A 23,535-nucleotide genomic window follows, 5' to 3' on the forward strand; every position below is an offset into this window, starting at 1 on the left:
GTATTTAAGTTGAACATTCAAATGCTTCATGTTTTTATTTTTCAGATGTAATTAGTCTGAATGCTCTAATTAAACAAAGCAGCACTAATGAGTATCAATCATGAATCCCTTACAAGGACCAGTCTCAAACCATGCCCCCTGGAGACCTGACATACTGAAGGTCAGAAGTCAGAGATGGGAGGAAAAACTCTTGGATTTAGTCATACTTCTAATTTACTTAAAATATGCCAGCTGTGGAAGCTTAAAGACACTTAGGTCTGACCCTTCAGCCACAGGGATGCATGAGCAGAGGTAAACTTAAATACTCATTGAGCTTAGGTTGAGTCACATGTTAATACGATACAATATGACACAATATGATACAACAGGATATGCCCAACCAGTCGTGTCAGATGCTGCCCACCAATGATTCTGGTGCCTCCAAGGTTTCTGCCTGTTAGATCAGTTTTTTCTTGCCACTCACTAGTGGAACAACAATCTGTATTCCGACTTGCAGATAACACTATTTTTTGGGGGATCCCATAACAAGAGTGTGTTTGGTCACTGGAATGTGTCACCTCACTGCGGTGTTATCTGGACAAAGATAATCCTGAGGAGCAGCCAGACCACAGGACCGCTTATCACAGCAGAGCCCTTCAACTCTGACTGCACGCGCTGAACTGCTGACTGCATTAAACACAAGTTTGAAAGCTTTACTGTTGGGCCTATTGAGCTAAATATTTGTATTAAAGAGAGGAAATATGAGCACATAGCACTTGCTTTCTCGCCTGCTCGCTCTTACCCTCCCTATAACGTGTTTATGGGTTTGAAATGACCGCACTGAGTGAGTGCACGGTCCGTTTTTTACTTGGCTCCACGGCTCTACAAATTTGGCCAAGGCTGAGCCGTCCACTGGTGACTCGGCTCAGATGGCTGCACCGACACAAAGATCTGTGTCACAAAGGTGTATGAGGCGCCAAAGAGAGAGCAAATTAGTCCTCAGACAGCTTGGCGTGCCATGCTGGTTGGCTCCGCCACCTCAATAACTGTCCTTCTATTGCTCTTTTTTTTCCTCCCTGTGTGAGGTGGAGAATGCGATCATGGCCACGCTCATCCTCAGGTGTTAGAGGGAAACGATGCGACCACATCCTAATTGGCAGGATTGTGCCCCATCCCGCCAGGCGTCCCCCCACCCGCCCGCCCTCCAATCCTCCATCCTCACGGTTCCAAAAAGCCATCCTGGTTTCAGGGATCCACGCTGGAAGTCAAATTCCATTAATCAAATCATAGCGCAGCACGCCGCTGGAATACCAACGAGTCGTCTGCATGCAAATGAGGCAGGAAGAGGATGTTGGAAGGGAGGGGGAAGGTGTGTTTGTGTGTTGGAAGCGAGGTTTCCACATGGTGCAATCACCCCAGAAGCTCGCTAAAAGGGGAATGAGAAAACGGTCTTGGAGAGGAGGAGGGGGAGGGGCTGCAGACAGAGGCCAATCTGTTCAAACCCCTCCCTGGCTGCCCACAGGTCTGCTCGCCCCGATGTTTCCTGTCTGTGTGCACCTACAATGGAAACGTAATATATTTTCGGTAACTCACCTTTTGAATATGACACATGCTACACAGTCAGGTATTGAGGAGTTGTTTGCTGTAAGCAAAATGAAGTATTTGAGACTCCTCGAGCAGGCTTTTGTCAGGATGGACCTCTTACTTGCTTGCTTGCTCACTCACTCACTCGCTTACTTCCTTGCTTACTTACCTGCTTACTTGATCACTCACTCACTCACTCACACTCTCTAACTCACTTCCTCACTCACTTACTTACTTACTCACTTACTTAGTTACTTGCTCACTTGCTTGCTCGCTCACTCACTCACTCACTCACTCACTCACTCACTCACTCACTCACTCACTTACTTACTTAATTGCTTAACTAAATGTATTGAGTACTTGATTCTGATTGGTCATTACAGCGACAGTTAATAACTGCGGTCCGTTATTTCTTAACAGCAGACTGTTGCTATGAAGAACAGACTGTTGCTTGCGATGCTTCTCACTGAGACTCTGGCGACCTTACATTTATTTTGTATTAAATATTAATGCACATAAAGAAGAGCTGGTTATTTAAAGTCATGTTTTTTACACTACTATAAACAAACATCACCTCATAGGGGACACAACTTCCACAACCACCCACTCACTATACATAACTTCACTTACTTAAATGGGCATGCTCACACTTACTCCCCGTAGCCTTTACCTTCCCCTTCTCACCATCCAGAGCTTCTTATTATTCAGCTCCTGACTTTGAAGCTGTATCTCTGCTTTATGAGCCCTGCTGCTCCTCCCCGTCTCCTCTCCTCCACAATTAATAATGCTAATCAGTGACAGCCTCTGAGCCACGAGCACTCCCTCTAGACTAACAGCCGCTACAGAGATGACGATAACTGTAATGATATTTAACCAAATAATGATGGCTGTAATATATTTAAAGGCTTACATCAACCTCCTAATCTCCTGGATTTAGCAGATAAGAAGATGTCAGTCACTCTGTCAGGGAGAAGAAGCTGCCTCAGGCTACTGAAAATGAGTTTTCTTTACAGTGTGAAGATTTGAAACATCAGCTGCTGTTGTGATTTCTTTTTATTCTGCAGGAAATTGTGACCACATTCAGGAGGAAGTACAGGAATAAAGGCGGAAAGCAGAGTGGTTAACACCCTTTAATCAAAACACTGGGGTCCAATGCAGCTCTATTAGACTGCAGCATTTCCTATGCTGTCAATCATGCTGGCTCCTCCATTACCCCTGCAGGCAGGATATCCTGCACATTATGCTTATGAATTGTTATTGTGTGAGAGAGTGGCGTTCAAGGGTCGCATGAGCTTTTGGTTTGTCATTTATACTTGAGTAGAAGGAACACCAGATCTTACTTAACTGTTTTATACTTTTCTGAACTCCAGTTATTTTAAAGACTATATATTTAATATTTCTATATTAACATAGGAATAAATATATGTATTTTAGCTGGCCCTTGAACTGTTGACCAAATGCTAGTGAACAGAGTGACAAAGGCTTCACTTCACTGCTTGCTAACTTACTTACTCACTTGCTTGCTTACTAACTTACTTACCTACCTACCTACTTGTGCCCTTTCTTGCTTATTGACTTACTGACTTAGTTAGTCACTCACTTACTCACTTGCTTACTTATTTGCTTATTGACTTACTGACTTACTCACTCACTTGCTTACTTACTCACTCACTTACTTGCTTACTTACTCACCTACTTAGTTTCTAACTTACTCACTTACTTGCTTGCCTACTAACTTACTAACTTACTTACCTACTTACCGACTTGTGTCCTGTCTTGCTTAGTTACTTACTGACTTACTTAACGATTGACTAAGTACTGACTTGCTTGAATACTTACCTGCTTGCTTATTTGCTTACTCACTTTTGTTCTTAATTACTCTTATATTTACTCAATTACTAAGTTCCTTGCTTCCCTACCCAAAAAACAACTACTAGCCAGCCATAAGCCTTTAGTCTTTAAGAGCCGTGACTCAAACAATGCAGTCAAACAGTTCTCTATAATGTTTTTAGCTTCAAAGTTCTGATAATAACATACTTGTTTGCTACCACCTAAACAGCCAACAGAGAAAGTTAGCAACTAGCTGGTGAATGATGCAGCTTGAAACAGAAACAGCATCCTGTGAGTGTCTTAATGGAGGGAGCGCTGTGGAAATTGAATTTGTTACACATCTATTGTAACCTCTCTCAGACAACAGAAGCGAGCACGACGGAACAACATGCTTAGAGACGGCAGGAAATTCAATTAGACGACAGCAGCAGCCAAAATATCCTCTGTGGTGTTCAGACAAGCAGCTCCAATGGACTGTTTGAAGTCTCTTTATTTACCTGATGTCCAATATGTTTACCCAGTCCTCTCTTACAGCACTAAACTTGAGGTATTTGCTGAATTAGACATCAGAGCAGTCTTTTGTTTGAGCAATTTTGCTGCTTTTTGATGTGAGAGGACTTTGAGCTGTGCGTATTACGTCCAAGATCTCAGCAGCCATAGGGGGAGGGAGACAGATAAGAGATTAACTCCAGCCGTTGAGCTTTTCTTGTAGTAATGGAGCTGCAGAGTGGGCACCGTGCCATGTGGCGATGCCGATGCCGAGCGGGAGGATGGAGAGAGACCAATCGAACGTTCACTCTCTGTGCAGGATTAGGGCTGTGAGTGCAGTGGGTCAGTGCTGCTAATGGAGCTCATATGTTTGGGATGCAGTGATGGAGGAAGGAAGGATGGAGAGGGAGGGGTTTATGTGGGGCAGAGTTCACATGAGCTTTATGCTGCTGCAGTTATCGGAAATTAGGGACCCAAACAAAGCGCAATTTAATTTCCCACCTTCACACGGAGAGCTGCTGCGCTCTTATCTGACTCAAACAGCAGCTGGTTGTTGTCACATTGTCCCTGCTCTCTTTGTGTGTCTGTAGAGTCATATATGTTACTCTGAGTGTCTATATCAGCATGCTTCATGCTGTGTTGTTGTTGTTGTTGTGTGCTAAGCTCTTTCACTTTTAAATAGGGCAAACCAGAGCGAGTTAAAAGTCAAAGACCAGAGTCTTAACAGCCTTCATGGATTACAATGGGTTCTTTTTGAAGAGGAAACATGCGTCATTTATGCAGAAATACACACAAATAAAATCATTTTTGTTGCTTTAAAATTCACTTAATCTCTTCTATTGACATTAAAACTGATCCTGAAACCTGTGTGAAGTCTATCCTCAAGTTTTCCAGAACCTTCCCAGGAAAACAAAAGCAGCAGATATCCAGTTTTAACACTGACAAACTGAACATCTTCTGATTGAACTGTAAAGGAAATATGAACAACTTACCTGTTTTTTACAATCTCCCACAGGCCTTCTTCAGACTTGTGTCTACAGTAGGTGTTTTTCTAAATCTGTCCAATCTGATTTTTGCTTGTGCCTTTGTTTTACAGGGAGCGAAGCAGAGACCGCCACAAATCCCGGAGCAAAGACAGCCGCTCAGAAAAGTCTGTAACAATAAACACGCCGCCTGCGGAGCCGCTGCTGGGCGACTCGGCTGTTCGGGGTGAGCAGGTCCAGGTAGGCCTGAACACTGCTTCTGCACTAACATAATGCTGTGTCACTCAAAACCTCCAACCACCATTACTGAGCAGTTTTTGCTCCAGGTTATGGATAATGGATAACTCTGTTTGTGGGATATACTGTATGAGGGATTTAGAGCAAAGGAGATTTATCAAGTCACTAGTGGAAATGAGTTGGAATGATAATCAGCCCGGGCTGGGACAGGCCATCTGGTACATGAGGGCAAACCCGGAAGGGCCAGACCATTTTTGGCAACATCTAGGATGTAATTTTGAAAAAATCTGCCACTGGAAACACCTGAAACAAGATACATATCCAAAGGGTTTCTTTTTTAAGTCACTTTTATCCCTTTTTTAAGAGGGGAACACTGTTGGTAGTGTTATTTGATGAAACTCTCTACTGCAAGGTGAGTAGGTGTGTTCAGTGACCCCCACCCGAATGGACTAAACCCAAACCAAAACAAGAGCTTAACATTTTGAAACTGTCAGTCAAATTTTGGACAGTACCTCTGAAATAATGCTGATGTTGATGTCAGTGAATGCAGCCTCAGAAAATGGACTATGTGATGGATTATTTGATGCATCAGAGATATAAGGTAAGACATCGTCTGTCAAACATTATTTTGGTACCATCTGCAGTTTAACAACTTGAAAACAACCTTATATTTCCTAAACACGAGGCCATGCATGGGCATACATGCCGTTCTTGCCAAGCCCGATAATCTACTGACACATTTTCATTTCGTAAAACAAACAGCAGTGTGATTATGTTTCCTGGAGCCTCATAAAAGGCAAGAGGAATAAAAGATCAGATATCAGCATGTCTAGCTGGGCAGGTTGGCTGCGTGTTGGCATGTTAGGGCGTGAAACTCGCGGTAGCACTCGAGGGGGAACACGAGTTGTTGGTCCAAAATCACTCCGAGAGAGTGAAAATGAGTAATAGCCAATTTGTCAGCTCAAGTTTTGGGTGGTATTGTTGAGCAAGATAGTTTTTCAACGACGGAGGTCAACCAGAAGCTAAATCTGACAGTTTTTAAAATAACCTGAAGTCATTGTGACGGATGGCCGAGTCATGCATGTGTTACTAATGCTGGAAACAGCGGTTAGTAATGTTGTGGTTTGCTGCGGGGGTGTTTGAGAGCTTTGACACTTATTTAAGGGATCAGTCTAATTGCTGGTGTGCGAGATTTTAAACACTTGCTCTCGGGTATTTCATTGTAATGGTACAGGTGGTGAACATAGTTATCAGTGTTCTCCTTGTTTGTTGGAACAGTTAAACAAAAGTACTGCAGATATTTTGGCAATGATGACGAGTTAGCATAAAGGCACATATCCGAAAAGATGTACACCAATACTATTACTATCGGCCTGACTATCTGTCGATTGAGACCAGCCCAGATGCTTTCAGACGGTAAAGAGGAGGCTTTCAGGGCTTTTCCATGAGCAGTTATCTGTCACTTGCAAGTGTGAAATGTGCCAGATTCGTCTTTCAGCAAGCTTTGAAAGCAGAAATTTCAACACTTGCTGCTGGCAAGATCCAAAAACAGAAAACAGAGATGGAGATTTCAGCGCGCACACACAGCCTCCGCTTACCAAAGAATGTGCTGCTGGTTTTAGCCAAACAACTGTCTGGCACTGTGGTCTTCATCAAGTGTGCAGCTTAACCCGCTGAAGGGAAAAGATGACAAACACAAACACTTGCAGACGCTCTTAACGCTCACCAACGTTTACTGACCTACTTGGCGCTAACTTTCCCTTGTGGCAAGACTCGTTAGCAGCGCCCGTGTATGTGTGACTGTGTTTTTTTGTCTGCAGTGTGTGTCTAATTTTAACACATGACAGGATTTGCCACAGAGCAAAGCCATCCTCAGTATTTTGCTCTTCATGACTTATTCATGCCGTGGCCTGCAGTGGTGCCGCTGACAGGGCGGGGAGTGTTTGGCTTTGGTTTGAGTAATCAGGGCCACCAAATCTACTGAGAGAGCGGCTCAGCACAAATCCTCGTGTGTCTGTGTGTGCGCTCTGGTCTGCTGCCTCGCATATGCTCCTGTTGGTGAATGTTTTGTGTCTGCGTGCGTCAGCCCTCGTCTCGGAGTCTAACTGTGCAAGCGCTGCGCTCATTACTTCACTGCTGGGACTTCATCAGAGTCTTGGCTGACAGAGCAGCACATCGCTCCGGGCAGGGATGTCCTCACAATCAAGCACAAAAAAAAAGTTTCTCATGGCTGTGATTCGTCTGCGATGCCTCACCACAGGAATGATAAAAGAAGAGGGCTTGGCTTACATGTAAATGTGTCGGAAAACACGACGGGAGATTGAAGATTATCACCACAGCAGCCAGGGAAATGTTCAGAGGATTCGCCTTCTGTTGAGAGATGGCGTTTGTGTGTGTAAACTTCTCCTGGCAACAAGAAGTCACAAGAGTCTGAAGACATATTAAAGACACAGTGAGCAACGTTTAGAGGATGAGCTTGTTGTTTAGGGAATTGCATTGTTTGCTTTACTTGCCTTTGTGTACAAACTTAATATGCAGGATATCAAAGCTACATCTAGGAGCTGCTTTACTTAGCTTAGTTTAACCTAGCATAGCTTCGCCTGGGCTGGGAACGAATAAACGAGTCCACTGCCTTGCTTCTCTCAACCTCTCTAAAATGAATAAATGGCAAGCTATCATTTTGATTTTTTGAAAATCGCTTCCTATGACACCTACCCTACGGCAGGAGTTTCAGGCATCAAAAAAGAAGATACTAATGTGGTCGATTATGGAGCTCATAAAGAGAAAACAGTATTAATTTAAGCCTGTTTCAAAACAAGCCAAAAGTTCCTTACTGGAGCTTTAATTGGAATTTGTTGTTTTTGATTTCATGACTAGAGATAGACAGATTAATTAGCCTGTGCTTTCCCTTTAAAGCTGCTTGGATTAGGTCTGCATTTCTCAAGCCTTTGACTGTTGTTGGGTAACCAATTACACATAATCCTCAAAAGGGTAGAACTCAAAAGAGGTGAAGGGTTTTATTTTGAAAGACTCAACAGATTAAGTTGACCTATTAAGAAGGTGAGTCTGGATACAAAAGAGATCTGTACATTCAATATATTTTATTATATACACTGAAGAGTGTCTAGAGTAGTATTTTCAGTACATCTCTTTGTGTTACCTCAGATTACTTTATTTGTTTGAACAGAACTAATTTCAGAAGTCAGGCCAAACCTCCAGGCTGTATGCTAATATGTGAGTGTGACAGATTCACTTCAGGTGCTCGTTCAGTAGTGAAGGTGGGAAAGAGTTTTATGTGTAGATGTTGACAGCGATTCTGCCTCCGCTGTATTCCACCAGCTGGGTGTCCGTGAAAGACAATGAAGGTGAGTACAGCCCGGCCTGAGCCTCGCGTAGGTGAACCGGCACTACATCAAGCGAGTAATTGGGTCAATTTACCCTGCTGTTATTGTTGTAGGAAACTCAATACTGGAGTGGATAGTGAGAGGAGGATTGTAGGAGCTCAGGTCAATGTAGCATGGCAGCTTTGCGGCTTAGGCGCACGTTGTGGAGCGGCATTGTAAGAGGTGTCAAACAGGAGAAATGTGATATGTTTAAAACCATGGAGCATTCTTGGTGAATTAACACCTTCATCGCGGTGAGAAAGTGGAGCCGGGGTTTGTTTGTACAGTGTTTACATGTAGTATAGATAAGAAAGCCCTGTGTGATTCGGGTTCAGCAAGATGAAGTCACAGGTGTTTGATCTCGCCTCCCTCGCTAATGCCTTTTGCTGCACTGGCCGGTACTTGTGTTTGTTTGTGCAGGGATCAGGTCCTGTCTGGAAGGGAGAAAGTGAAAGACAGTTCAGCTCAAGTGATTAGAACGCCTGGTATTTGATTGCACAACCTTTTGATTACAGAACACAAAGTTCTTCAGAGGAGACTGCTTTACACATATTTGATTACCTAGCTTGAGTGTCAGCCGATACCAAGTACCCCTTCTATACCACCCTGATTAAAATAATCAAAATGTATTAGTGGAGAAGGACTGAGATCGATATTGTTTCCAATATGGTCTTGAGAGCACCACACTCATACAGATATTGGTGTTGATATCAGTATCAGATCCACTCCAGTTTTAGTTGTGCCTTTTTTTCTGTCCTTAATTTCCTCCCTTTCTTTAAAACACTACTTACCACTCCCAGCATGCTAACGCAGTTTCTAGTCACACTTAAGTTGTAACATAAAGCAAATTAAAGACAACCAGTGCCGTAATTTCACTTTAATATTTGCCAAATTAAACAAATGCTGAACTTGCCAGCTCTTAAAGTGTACAAAGTCCGCCAACAGCCCTCAACCTCCTGCTGTTTCACCTTCTTCTCACCCTCCCTGTGACTCAATTCATTTAACCCAATTAAATCCAGCTGCTCCCTTACTTGAGCTAGACCCCCTGCACGGCAACAGCGGCACCACTCCTGGCATTTCTTTGCAAACCACAGAACAGGTAGCTCCACCAGCAAGGCGCACAGGCAGCTATGTCAGAGTCTTGGAAGAAGCCGGGGACTTGTGTTCAAATTCGGGATCTCTTCCCTGTGGTGAGTGCTTCCTGGCTAAGTCTCCTGTGAGACAGGATCCCTGCGGAGCTTCGCGGTTGTCCTGCTGCTTGCGTTTGTGTGACTCAGCTTGTCGTAAGCTGCGCGCCACCACCAGACTGCAAGCTCGGTGGGTGGTCGAAACAGGGAAGGGAAAGTGAGATGTTCTGTTAACTGTAGATATAAAGAAGGTGTTTTGGGGATGGTTGAATTTTTTAAGGCTTTTTTTAAGGAGCAGAGAGGAGCTCAAGAGAGACAGAGCAAGTAGGGGCCTCCTTTTTGTAGTTTTTGTTCCATGATGCGCAAAATAGGTGACTGGTGGTCCCTCTCCCCTCGAAAGCTGAGGATGTGGCATTCATGATTTCCAAAAAGAGTGTCAAATTTGGATTTGTTCGTCTTAAACGATGGTTTTGAGTCCATGTGGTGAGTTCCACTACAGAGTCATGACTGTTTTTACTGCATTGCCAGATTTCTAGACAACAATGGAGCCTTATGGCAAAGAGGTATAAGATACATCAGTATATTTTCGTACCTTCCTGAGATACATGAACACACACACACGTTAACACACATGCAGCTTCCCAGCAACACACAATGCTCACTGGGTCAGAAAGAATGGACGGAGAGTGGTGCTGAGGCAAGAGATGAACAGAGAATGAGGAAGAGAATGAGCGGATGCCTTGAGGGAATGACGGATAAAAAGGATTGAGGATGGAGAGAGAGAGAGGAAGAGTAAGAAGGAGGAGGAGGATAGGATGGCACCTAATTGGTGTTTTATTTGATTACTCTCCTTTATTTATCACTCTCCTGCACATCACTTCCCTCACTTCTCTCTCCCTCTCCATCAATCAGTCTCATCCATCCCTTCTGATGCCAGGACATCCCATGTGATCCTCTCATCATACCCCCCCCTCCCCTCTCTCCCCCCCCTGACTCCTCTTCCTCTCTCCTCTTCCCTCGCTCCATAAAGCCCCGTACATTAGTGGCAAGTGAGCACACAGTCCCATACAATGCCCTCTCCAGGCATGATTGGAGAGATTTCTATATAAAGGCGGATAAAGCGAGGCTGGGCTGCAGATCAGGAGGAGAGAGTCAGGGAGGTCACACACACACACACACACACACGTACACACATGCGGGATGCAACGGGACCATAGCACGGAGACAATGTTTGCGCGAGTGGGACGCAGCTGAAGTTCGGCAGGGGAGGATTTTCGGGATGCAGTCGCCGATGGTGATGGAGGCGGGGGAGGAAGTGTTGCAGGTGCTGGGGTTTTGCGAGAGTGTGGAGGAGAGAAAGGAAGTGATTGTCACCACCATAGAGGAAGACTCTATTTCTAACTCGCCTCCAGTGGCCAGCTCTGGACTAGGGACTAAAACGAGCCAGGTAAGACGGGGACAATTCTGCTTAGGGACTGAAAGGAAAACACTTTAAGGCGGTAAGAGCTTTGGATGCTCTGTCAGGCATTACATGGGGTGCATCACATGTATAGTTCCATTTAAGGATGTGGTACTATTTTTGCTTTTCATGGGTGTTTTGTTGTTGTCTTCATCTTCATTGGCTCACACAGAATTCCTTTTCTGTCGTTACATGAGTTTCCAAAAATTGGCAATTCTTCCATACAGATTTAGTATAGGATAATGTACGGTGAAAAGGTGGTTATGCAAATCAGAATCCTGATGGGGTGAGTCTGATTCTGTGTCGATACTTCACCGTAGCATAAGCCTTAGTTCCCTATAGGCCTGTACCCTCGCAGCAGCCTAGGAACTTGACACACACCTCACACCAAAATTGGCTGTAGCTCACCTTGTAGCACAATATGTCAAAATTTGGGACCAGGGGAGGTCTTGGTCCCAAATTTTGACATTTTTTGTCCTTTTCTTTTGCTACCAGCTTTTACGTTTGATTTTGATTTGAATTAGGAAGTACCACTCTTAAAAAGTGTGCCCACACTTGATACAAATCCCCTCTTATATTAGTTTTGAGTGTTTTGAAGTGTAATCATGTTAAGTGTGGTGTCAGGTTTTGCATCACTCCAAAGCCCTGTTCACACATGAGCAAAACTCCCGTTCCCACTGCTATAGTTGAACCAGTTTCTCTTAATTGCTAAAGTACAAGTTCTTTATTACCAACATAAAATTCAAATTGTATAATCCGATTCACTCATCCTGCAATTTACTTCTTAACCGAGTGCTGTCAGTCTCGCATTGTCTCACAGTCTCCACTTTATCCCCCGAATTAGTCGAGGGATCTTAAAGTGCCTCCACTCCTTGTCCTGACAAGTTCTTGGCTGACTCTCATGCTGTCCACAGTTTGAACAAAGCTGGTTTTAAATGGCTGTGAAGAGCTCTTTCAGAATGCATGTTGCTATATATTCCACAGACACGCACACACCTTGCCTCCCAGGAGTGAGTAGAGTGCACTTGCTCAGGCGCTGAGCGAGGGGCTTTGTTTGCAGCCCACTTACATCTGAACAACAGTCAAACAAGCTTTTAGTGGACAGTTGATTTATTGGAGAGACAATGGCTGTTATTTATACTCAGGTGGAGAAAGAGCAGAGAATGCTCGGCTGAAAGCTTTGTTAATGCATGCAGGCTGACTTAGCATGTCAGTGCTGTAGCCAGTGTGCTAAATATACCTGCGAACACATGCAAACACTTGGTTTGGTGAAAAATGAAGAACTGGGGCAACACTTTCTAAGCACTTGTAGATTTTTGAACACAAAATATGGTGGGACTGTTGTAAAAACTTCTCATCAAACACACCCCAAAAGCTTTTGAACTAGCACACATACAACCAGGAAATCCCCTAAAAGCTAACAAGTAGTCCCACCTTGCAATATGATGCATCCAAACAAGTGTGCAGTTTCCAACGTCCTGCTGCTGGATGTGTTCAAAGCTTGGCAGCCTCTGTATCATATTGCAGCACTTAGTTTGCAGATTTTTCATCAAAGAAATGCTTTTATGGAGCTTTCTGGTCTCATCAAACTGCTTTTGAAACAGCTCTGCTCTGATTTTAGATATCAAAAGTACCTTATCTTTTGTTGGGTTGGTTTGATGGAGGGTTCCTTGAGGGCTTGTTGCACATGACACTGCTACAGATGCTTGCTTAGTTAAAGATTACTGCTCCTTTAGACACAGACACTTGTCTTTGCTTTGGTTTTCTGGCCCTTCATACATCTCACACCCAGTAGTTTGCTTTGGATGGTATGCTAAATGTATGTTCTTCTCTTTTTAAAGGAACAGATTAGATTTTTTTTAGAAATACCCCTGTTAGTTTTCTGACTGAGAATCAGGTGAGCAGATTGACACCACACTCAAGTACTCTTTACACTAAATAATAGCATTTAGCTAGGCGATAATTAGCTTAGCTTAGCACGAAAATAAGAATCAACTTCAGAGTAGCCAAAATGTCTGTTACGAGGAAGCTCAAGACTTGTAGGAAGACCTTATTATTGCATTTCTTAACCTTATATATTCTTTATGTCTTCCCTATAAAACTAGAGGGAGGACACACTTAGCTTAGCATAAAGACTTACAGTAATCATTGTTTACTCACTAACACTTTTATTAACCTTTTTTTGGTTAATATTTTCTTCATACTTAGGTAGAATTTTAAGCTAGGATACAGTTAGCTTAGCTTTGCATAAAGACAGGAAGTTATCTACTAATTTGCAAGTTTCGGTTAAAAGAAGTAATGTGCAAATTCTGTAGATTTACGCTGTCTCAAACCCTTTCATTTTCCCCCTCTTTCAGCACCAGCATGACTCTATTCCCTCGTCTCTTCTCTTGTAAAAGACTTTGGTGAGAACACGTCATGTCGAATGTTTCCGTTCGTCAGCCGTGTAGTTTCTTGTGGCACGCCTCGGCTCCTCCCTGAGCAGAGGAACTGCTTGTAAAACCTTGTCTCGGGTGAATAAATCACTGCAGACAGAGGACAAGAGTAGACCTGACAGGTGTTTAGTTCCAGAGCGTACAACCATGACGTGTATGAGGTTGTGAGTGGAGGATTGAACGTGTCGTCATCTCTGGCCCTTGAACTACTCCTGCCCTCCCTCTCTGGATCAATCTCTCTCCTCTCTTTAATTGTCTGTCTTGTTATCGAACATTTCTGTCGCCCTCTCCTCCTTCTTTCTCCTCCGTCTTTGTTCCCCTCGCTCTTTGCTGTTCTCCTCTGTTTCACCTAGTTTCATGTGATGAATGGGACCAGGCCTCCTGCAAGGCTGCTGGTACTGAACCAGATCAGCCTGTGGTGATTGGTTAATCCCCTGAGCAAATGTGGGTCAATGCTGCCTATTTTTAGTCCTGTGGGCAGAGAGAAAGCCCAGGTACAGTATTAAGGAGCCAGAAACAACAATGTGGAAGACTTGATTAGCATTGAGCCAGAGTGAGAATAGACATTGACTGCTCTCGACCAGAAAATCTGTAGTATCCAACCCTTTTTCTCCTGTATTCTTGAGTATTTTATGCCATAAAAGTGTCACTGAACACAGCGCAACAGGCTGAAAATCGTCTGATTCAGGTATGGCACTTTTGTTTCGAGTTTTGGCTAGGTGTAGTGTTCATTTTGGATTGCCTCACAACGCCCTGGTGCTTCCCACTCTAGGAAAGGGAACCAAAAAAACATAGACAATATGACTTTATAATACAATAACGTTTCAACCCCTTTCGCCTAGCTTTTATGCTAGCTTTTAATGCTAAGCTAGGCTAAATTCTCTCACTTTAGCTTCAAATTAAGTTCCTTTCATGTTTGATGTAAGAAGTGTTCTAAACGACACTCATTTTCATTATTCTATAGATATAGCCTGAAATCTTGCAAGTCTGTTTTAGCTAATGCAATTAGTTTTTTGCTAGTGAGTGACGCAGCTACCTGCTTGATGTATTGTTGTTCTTTAAGTCCATTGACTGTCATCAAATTGCCAAAATAACGCCTATCACAGGTTCCTAGAGGTCCAGGTGACTTTTTTACATGCCATCATATTTCATTCAGCTGTAGAAACAAAATGAAACTCGGTCTACAATTATTATTTACAGAAAACCGCACATTCAAGTAGTGATTTTCGGACATATTTTTCCAGTTAATTTTTCTGCCTGTTATCCCCTGATGTGTTGGTGAGTCTTCTCTGTCTGGAACAATGATGAGCATGTTCAGTGAAAAAAAACAAACAAAGGTGATGGGGTTCCCGAGTCCTGAAGCAGTGTGTGTGTGTGTGTGTGACTCAGAGGTATGAAACAAGGGCGATGAGTGTTGATGAGTGTAGGCATGAGGAGCTGTGATTCATGTCTCCCCTGAGTGTTCTGAAGGTGCACCGCGGTCAGGGAGACACTCTTCCTTACAACTAATGCTTATCGATTTTCTTTCCCTCTCTCTCTCTCTCTCTCTCTCTCTCTCTCACACACACACACACACACACACACACACACACACACACACACACACACACACCCACCCACACACACACACACACACACACACACACGAGGAGCATGTTGTCTGCTTGAGCCAGACTGTAGTCAGACAGGATTACACCTGAGAGTCTGTCAATAGTTGAGCAAGAAAGATAGACTCTCCTGGAGTTCTTTAAGGTGGATGTGTTACATTTACTCACTCAGAGTCTGATCACAAAAACAGTTGATAGTATGTAAAGTAGTCGTTGCTGATGATGATTTGTGGCTCTCCCTTCAACTGAGGTTTGTGGCCAGCTCTTTGTCAAGCACTTATCTCTGATTATACAAAAAGAAAACCATAAGGTGCAGCTCACGTTAGGGGATAATTACCTCATGTGAGTGATAAGCCTGTTGCGTAAGAGACTCTCTCATCCGCCTCATTCTTTATTAATGAAGGGGCTTTCAAAGACAATCTCCACTTGGATTTACTGCACTGAAATCTGAATCAGTTTGATTGTGCATAATGTATATTGAATGATATCATCAGACTTCTATTCTATACAGAAGCAGAAAGCCTTAATTTGCACACAGCCATCAGCTGAGCGGTGCAAGGGGCACAGAGATGGATGCAAGGGGAGAGGGAGATTGCACAAGAGGATTGCTGATTTATGCTAATATGAGTGTTCTCTTTTAAATATCTTCAGTGCTATAAAACACCACCTCCCATAATGCACCACTTTGCCTTAGTACAGCCTCATAAGGAGACTGTAGGTGCTTCTTCAGATCCTGAAATATATTAAAAAAAATACACAATTAGGTTATTCCACATTATTTTCTGCTATCTGAGAATAATTAAAATACGAATTTACCCAACTTTATCTTCTAATGATGCTTTAAATATGCAGAGAAACATGGAACAAATACATCCTCTCTTCTTCTCCCCTTCTCTCCTTCCAGTGTGCGTGTTTACGCCGTTTTAATAACACGTTTATTTGTGGAATCTCTATTATTAGTCTTCAAGTTGATTCATTATCTTCCCTCGTGCTTTAAAGCCTACCTGAGCAGCACTGCCTGTTCCCCCTTTTGTTCTGCTTCATCGCTCTTTCTGCTGTTCGAACCCCTCAGGGCAGTGGGAAAATCTCCGTCCCAACGCACCATCATCCTCCACCTACTCCTCCTCCTCCTCCTCCTTCTCCTCCCAAACCCCCCCCGCGGTCTAACATGATCATAATGCATCCCCTTCATGATCCTCTCTCTGCGGCTAACGTCACTGATACAACCTTTAAAATAGGATTCAATATTACATTCTGCTAAGAGTGTCTTTGGTTGAGCAGCTTTTGAGTCCTCTTGTTGCTCATGGTGTTTTTGTGTCTGCAGCACTCACACACACACAAACTCACGTTAGTAGCTTGTTATGATTGCAGCGTAAAGAGTCCTTATCTCTCTCGTTCCAACGCCGACACCGCTGACCTTCATTATCTGCGGATGCAGTCAGACCCAGACGTCAGCCTGTAGCCCAGTTGGCAGCTCGCTCTGTTTACTTTTTCCACTTCCTATCTTTTATTCTTTTGCTTTCCCACGTGTTTGGAAATAACCTCCCTCGCCTTTGTGGAGCTGAGGTTTCAGCCAAAAGGAGAAAAAAATGAAGTGTGTTTTTAAAGCACGGCTACTGGTGGGAATCCATGGACTTGAATGCACTACAGTGAGATATGAGTTTGTCCAAAAGCACGGCTCAGATAAAAGCTTTCTCTCATAATATTTTCAATCCTCTGATCCCATCTCTTTCATTTCCCCCTTTAGCTATGGAGCTATATTGAGCTCAAACCGCATTCTACTGTTGTGTTTTTTTGGTGTGCGTATGCTGCTGAGGTCACTGCTAGTATCCCAATTCCCTTAATTACAAAGTTGCGTGTATCTGAAGGGAATATACACCAGTCAGCTTGGCCAAATTTAAATTTCTGGGCTGGGCGGTATGGCAGGAGTATCACAATTTTTCTAGCGCAAAAACAAGTTTGATTTCAAGATGTTTTTTGGTCATACGAAGGTAGAATTGTTGTCTTGATCACTGAAAAGTTCCCATTCTTCTTTCAGGATGACAACTGGGGCGAGACCACCACGGCCGTCACGGGCACATCAGAGCACAGCCTCTCTCAGGAGGACATCGTCCGCATCACCAAGGACCTGGAGGACAGCGTGGGCCTGGATTGCCGCCGCTACTTCACCCTGACCCTTGCCGTCATCCTGGGCCTGTTGGTGTTCCTGACGCCGCTGGCCTTCCTCGTCCTCCCGCACCTCCTCTGGCCGGAGAAGCTGCAGAACTGCGGCACGGCCTGCGAGGGCCTCTTCATCTCCGTGGCCTTCAAGCTGCTCATACTGCTGCTGGCCGTGTGGGCACTGTTCTTCAGGACGCCGAGGGCCGGACTCCCGCGGGTGTTTGTGTTCCGGGCGCTGCTGGCCGTGCTGGTGGTGCTCTTTGTGCTTTCTTATTGGCTGTTTTATGGAGTCAGAATACTGGACTCACAGGTGAGCTGAGAGGAAGGAATGCAGGCATGAAACACAGAGCTATTATTGCTTGTGGGCACACTTGGGTCTCGTTAAATTTTAATGTCTTAGACCTAATAATCACAAACATCCAAAACACAGATATTTGGTTTTCTCGTTGTGTTGTTTACTGTGTGACTCATAATTTAAACTCCCTGTTGGGGCCTCATTCAGAATGATTATAGGAAAACACACACACACATGCGCACACACATAAAAGGGGAGTTTAGAAAGACTATGATCCTTTGAAAAGTATCTAAATATTCATACACTCCACATCTTCTTATATGTGAATTTTCTCATTTCTACCCCTGTGGGATGTATCTATGCTCCATGATTTGTTCCATGTGTTCACTGCTCTTGCATTCATTCTACTATACTGTGCATATATATCATTAAGAGGCCGTTCACCCCAACTCTCTTTGTTCCCCCAGGACGAGAACTACCAAGGCATCGTGCAGTACGCCGTGTCCCTGGTGGACGCTCTGCTCTTCATCCACTACCTGGCCATCGTCCTGCTGGAGCTCCGGCAGCTGCAGCCGTGCTTCTCCGTGTGCGTGACGCGCTCCACGGACGGAGAGATCAGGCACTACAACCTGGGGCAGCTCAGGTGAGACAAGCTTTGTTCCTTTTATTCTTGACTTTGTGGTTGCCAACTTGGGACACATTCTAGGGAGGGGAATGCGGCTGTTTGCGTTCACACTAGCACCCCAAAGTTGTTAGAAGTTTTGTGCGTGTGTGAAAAGGTTTTAGAGCTGACACTAGAAAATAAAGTGGGCTAGTGGTGTACAATTAGTAGAAGGGATGTTAAGTTCTCTTCCTTATCTGGCTGCAGACGTTCGAGTAGAGGCTGTCGGAGTTGAGATAAAATGCCCAGATGACCTCAGAGCATGTTAAAGACATGGATTAAGAGGACAAGACAAGAGATGTAGAGAGAGGCATAGATGTGTGCGATCAAGGATTGGAGGAGGAGAAGGAAAGGGAAAGGAAAGGATGTGAGGGCGAGTTGAAGTCAGAGGGGAAGGAAGAAACTGGGACACCTCGAGTGATAGAGACGGGAAAAGGAAGAGGGTTACGGAAACTGGAGGAAGGAATTCGTACAGGAAGGAAAAGTGCAGCGTTCAAGTCCAGAAAAGAAAAGAGAGAGAGATTGAATGTTAAACCAGAGGAGGTAGGAAATTAAGGAGCAAGGAGGCGAGCAGACAAGGTGGCTGATAGAGAGAGGAAGACTGTGCCAGGAGAAAAAGGAAGGGCGGGGAAGACTTCAGAGGGGAAACTCCTCAGAAAAGAGCTGCAGACGGAGGGCGGAGTACAGAAGGGAGACCCAGGAGAGCCAACACTCCGGGAGGAGGGGGGGGGGGGGGGGGGGGGGGGGAGAATAGAGAAGGAGGGATTAATAGTTAATGGGAGGGTAGTGTTGAAGAATCCTAAAATGTCTGTGGGAATGAAGGAGAGGGATATGTGTGAGTGTGTGTGTGGAGGAAACAGCTCAGACTAGACCAACCAGGTTTTTATGACCTGACAGTCTCTGAGGGAAAACAGGAAGATCCCATTTTTAACCAAACACAGCAGCAGGTATCAGCACACAGCTCCCAGTCCAGCATACGCTGTAGCTCACAGGCAATAATAAAACCTGATGGATTTATGGAGCGGGACTACTTTTATGACAGGATGGATGAAACAGTATCCTAGATCTGCGCTCAAATTTTTTATTGTGGCTTCACAGGTGCGAAGTTTCATCGCTGTGCTGCAGCACACTTTTAAGAGCACGTCAGGATGACTGAAAGTTACGATAGAATGAAGAGCAATGCATTTTAACTGTAACTGATATATAGAAAACACCATCTGCATACAACTCAATAACGCCAAGCAGGAGCTCCGTCAGGATGAGAGTGCACAGTGCAGCTCCGTACAGCAGAGGATAGAGATGCTGACAGCTCATCTCCACAATCAGACACGTTTAATGCGCTACTTTTAGAGTACAGTGAATAAAATGTGCATTGTAAAAGAAGCTTTCTCCATCAACCAACCCTCCTGTTTGTGTGCTGCATATGTGACGATATTGATTTTCTAATTGTAAGTGTTTATTAAAGGGGATTAGCTTTTCCCAGTAGAGCAGAGCATCTTCAACCAAATATGTGTACAATTCATGCAAAAACAAACCCTGTTAACATTTGTAAGATGTTTGGATTTTGCATTGGTAGGAACAAGTTGGATGAGTGTGTGTGTGTGTAATGGAGTGGTTGGTGTTAGCCTCTTGCCTTGGGGGCGTCGTCCTTTGTAAGTGTTGCCATTCATCCTCGCTTGGCCGGCAGCAGGCCTGGCCTCGCTCTGTTGTCCGTCTGTGACTGTAAACAAACAGCTAATTAGTTCTCCCTGCAGACACGAGCATGGCATCTGGTCAGCCTGACGCACAAACACTGATGTATGTATGTGTGTGTGTGTGTGTGTGTATGTGTGTGTGTGTGTGTGTGTGTGTGTGTGTGTGTGTGTGTGTGTGTGTGTGTGTGTGTGTGTGTGGATAATTGCATCATATACATACAAATGACAGAATCATGAACATGTAGCCGCAAACATGAACGAAACATCACACAGAGATCTTGCAGTTTTCTGGCATCTATCTGTTTCCTTATCATAAAGGAGACGCAGCCTGGGCCCCGGGGCCCCGCAGGCTCTGTCTGCTCAGCCTTTGATGCCAATCTGAGGGCCAGAGGAAGCTCTTTTTGTCCCCTTGTCAGACCAGAAAAGCTGAATATGAATGCATTCCTTCCAGAGTTGTTGTAGAGGAGGGTGGAGGGCTCAACACAGTCACAGCTGGAGACTTCCACAGTTTACATTCTCTCTCTGGAAACATTAGAGAAGTCATCTTCTCATGAAGAGTTGTTCTCAGTCGAGCTGCTTGGTTTCAACGTTTGTCCGTCATGTTTGCTCGGTTTAATAATTGTGAGACTCCAGGAAGCAGGAGGAACTCTGACTCAGCTTAATTGATCACTGAACAATGGTGCTCTCTGTGGTGACTCTGAATGCTTAAGCGGTTTGTCCGAGGGTTTTAAGTTTGCTGTGGGAGTTACCACACTCCTACCAGAAACGAACCCCCCCTCCCTCCTTTTTCTGCTATACAATCAAGAGCCTGCAGTGTGTATGCTTTCTTAAGCCCTTTATCTTATGAATGATGCACTGTCACTTTAACATCCTAGCTGGTTTAGGAATGTCAGATTTAAAGGACCAGTACAGCTACTTCAAAAAATAAAATATATATATAAAGAAGATGTAATTGTACAATTTTAGAAGTAATGGTAAGCTTTTTAGGTGGTACTTGTGTATGAAAAACCTGGTGGGAACGAATACAAAATTCCCACCACCAAAAAAAGAGTAAATATTCGTCAAATCCTTAAATTTGAAGAAGTGAGAGCGGCGTGATAGAGAGCGGCCGTTCTCTTTTCACAAGGCGAGTATTTTCAGTCTGGAAACCAATCCAAACATCTGTGCTGTAACTCTATTAGCCTGTGATGATGTTACTGTCAGCCTGTGTACATGTGACCGTCACCAGATGGCTGAGCAGGAGGAATTCATGACATTTTAACGCTGATAGATGCCTGGAAGATTTCTATCTGTCCCTGGCATTTCAAATAGTCCCATCTCTTATTGTATGGATTGTTCTGAGAGAGGAATAGAAATCACAAGAGATCAGAAAATGTCTGAGAGTGCTTTCATGAGAGGGTCAGAGGTCGCGCTGTGATCCTCCTCTGGGATAACAGGAGGCGCATGCTGCTGGCTAGCTTGTGTTGTTCATTGAGTTAGCTCTTCGTGTTGATAAGGGAGTGACACAGGACACAGCGGAGGCTCACACACCATTACACACATCCACACAAACACGCATTCATATTGAAAAGAGGCTCTGGTGTTGAGCAGTGAAGTCAAGTTGTGGGTCAGTTAGCAGCTGTTAGCATCTGCTGTGCTCTGTCAGCTAAATGCAGGTCAAAGGAGATGAGCTCTTGTGTCATCGCAGAGTAATGAATTCCTGTGGCTGCTACATATTTTGAATAACGGCTTTAAAAGTAGTCGACTAGATCCACAGTTTGTAGGATCAGGATGTGGATTATGGAGCACATAGCAGACACTGAACTCTCTCTTTCTTTAGCATCTTTCTCCAACTCCTCCACCGTCACACTTTGTCCTTCTTTAGAGTCTGTTATCACACTTTGTCTTGTGATTTATTTCATCATTGATTCTCACTAACACCCATCTTTCTTCCTCTCATCCCCAGCATCCAGCGAGCAGCTCTGGCCATCTTAGAGCATTACTACTGCGACTTCCCGGTCCACAATCCCGCGCTGCTTTCGGCCTCAAAGTCCAGAGCAGCAAAACACTTGGCCGGCCTTAAGGTCTACAACGTGGATGGTGAGTTCCCAGCATCCCCGGCTGAGGGTGAGTGGGTCTTTTAACTGCATGCTTTCTCTTGGTCTGTGTCGTTGCTGTTTCTGTCTGGTGACGTCTCTAATGGATGATATTGTCATTTTAACATTTTAGTTTGTAACAAATGATGTTTTTTAAAGTGTGACTACATTCAGATTGTGGGCAACTTAAAAATTGTTTTCATTTAATGAGTTCTCTTGTTTCTGAAATATCATAAAATGCAGAGATGCACATTAACTTCTATGTAGTCCATTATAATTTGAAACTGTCTTCTAGCCAAATATATTGTTTTTGCAAAAGAGAAAAAAAAGACTGCAGGCAACTCAATAACAATACAACAATTATGCAACAAAGGCAAAATAGTTGTTTTGTTTTTTGTTTTATAGTTTTGTTTGTTCAGTTTTTTAAATGTTTGAAAGTTAACAGTTTTGTATTTGAAAGTATTCAAATATGGCCCGGCCATTTTGGCAAACAGAACATATCACAAATATGTTTACAGATGTAAAAAGAAAACATGAGAAGATGTATTAAATGTAATCAGATGCTGTGATGAGAAAGTGTAAGAATTTTTATACAGTGTTAATTTTGAGATAATTCAACTGGAAATTTGGTCTCCATGGAATTTTTTGCAGTGTATCACCTAATAAATTCAATTCCTCATTGTCCAACTAATCGGCTACAATTTGGCAGAAGAAGCAGCTTTATTTTTTAAATTAATATTGTAAAATTACATTTTTTCTAACCACTTGTCGAATGTCTTTATGATGACTGTATGGTTATTCAATATGTGCTTTAACCCACACTCTGAGACCTTTCGAGTGGGCAGAATTCCTCCACTTGAATGTTAATTCTCTCCTCTCCTTATGTGTCTCTTAACTCTGACGCTAAGATGCCTTTAGAGCTAAACTGAAAGCCTACCTTTTGGACAGTAAGTAACTCCTAATGAAGCCCCCTCACAGACTGCCTGTGTTCACGTTACAATAGCTATCCTGAAAATCTTCAGCCCTGTCAGGCGTCCTTGAAGCTAAACGAAGGCCTTCTTTTCACTCAGTGAAACTCACACTCTTCACTCCTCTCCCACTCCTCTTCACTCACCGCATGCCACAGGTTGATGAAGAAAGTTCACTGGGGCTCACGACAGCTGACAGAATGTAACACAGACCCTCTGTTAAATTATCACTCTCCCCTAAGTGTACTCAAGCTTCATTTAAGTGCACTAACTTTACTCCCTCTTGGTTTTTCTGTTATTCTTTCTGCTGCCATTTATCTTCCTCCTTCTTCTGCCCCCGCTGAAAAGTTAGAGGAGACAGTGGCGGAGACGGCTGATAAATCAATAGCTATTACTCTGCCGGTCTTGTCATTTCTCTCTCGTGTCTCATCCGCCTTCATTTTCATCCGGCAGCAGCTGCTCGGGGACCTCTCTGTCTCTCTCTCTCTCTCTTTGACATCGCACTCCTTGGCTCTCAGCAGCCGTACAGACACTGTAATAAATAAGACGAATTCAGGCACAGACAATAA

At 43.9% G+C, this 23,535-nt stretch overlaps 1 protein-coding gene across 11 annotated transcripts in view; it reads left to right on the top strand.

Annotated features, from left to right (window-relative positions):
• LOC117808346 (vang-like protein 1) overlaps positions 1-23,535 on the top strand; it is a 38,188-nt gene that overhangs the window by 9,853 nt on the left and 4,800 nt on the right. For 8 of the 11 annotated variants that reach the window (XM_034678027.1, XM_034678028.1, XM_034678030.1 and 5 more), the window contains 4 exons: positions 4,979-5,105; positions 17,152-17,583; positions 18,036-18,211; positions 21,869-22,029. In XM_034678027.1, the coding sequence (XP_034533918.1) occupies positions 4,979-5,105; positions 17,152-17,583; positions 18,036-18,211; positions 21,869-22,029 (896 nt within the window). The remainder of the gene's footprint in view (positions 1-4,978; positions 5,106-17,151; positions 17,584-18,035; positions 18,212-21,868; positions 22,030-23,535) is intronic. The other 3 variants (XM_034678035.1, XM_034678037.1, XM_034678036.1) reach the window with 1 other exon arrangement.

This window comes from Notolabrus celidotus, chromosome 24 (genome assembly GCF_009762535.1).
Source record: "Notolabrus celidotus isolate fNotCel1 chromosome 24, fNotCel1.pri, whole genome shotgun sequence".
In the NCBI taxonomy this organism is placed as follows: Eukaryota; Metazoa; Chordata; class Actinopteri; order Labriformes; family Labridae; genus Notolabrus; species Notolabrus celidotus.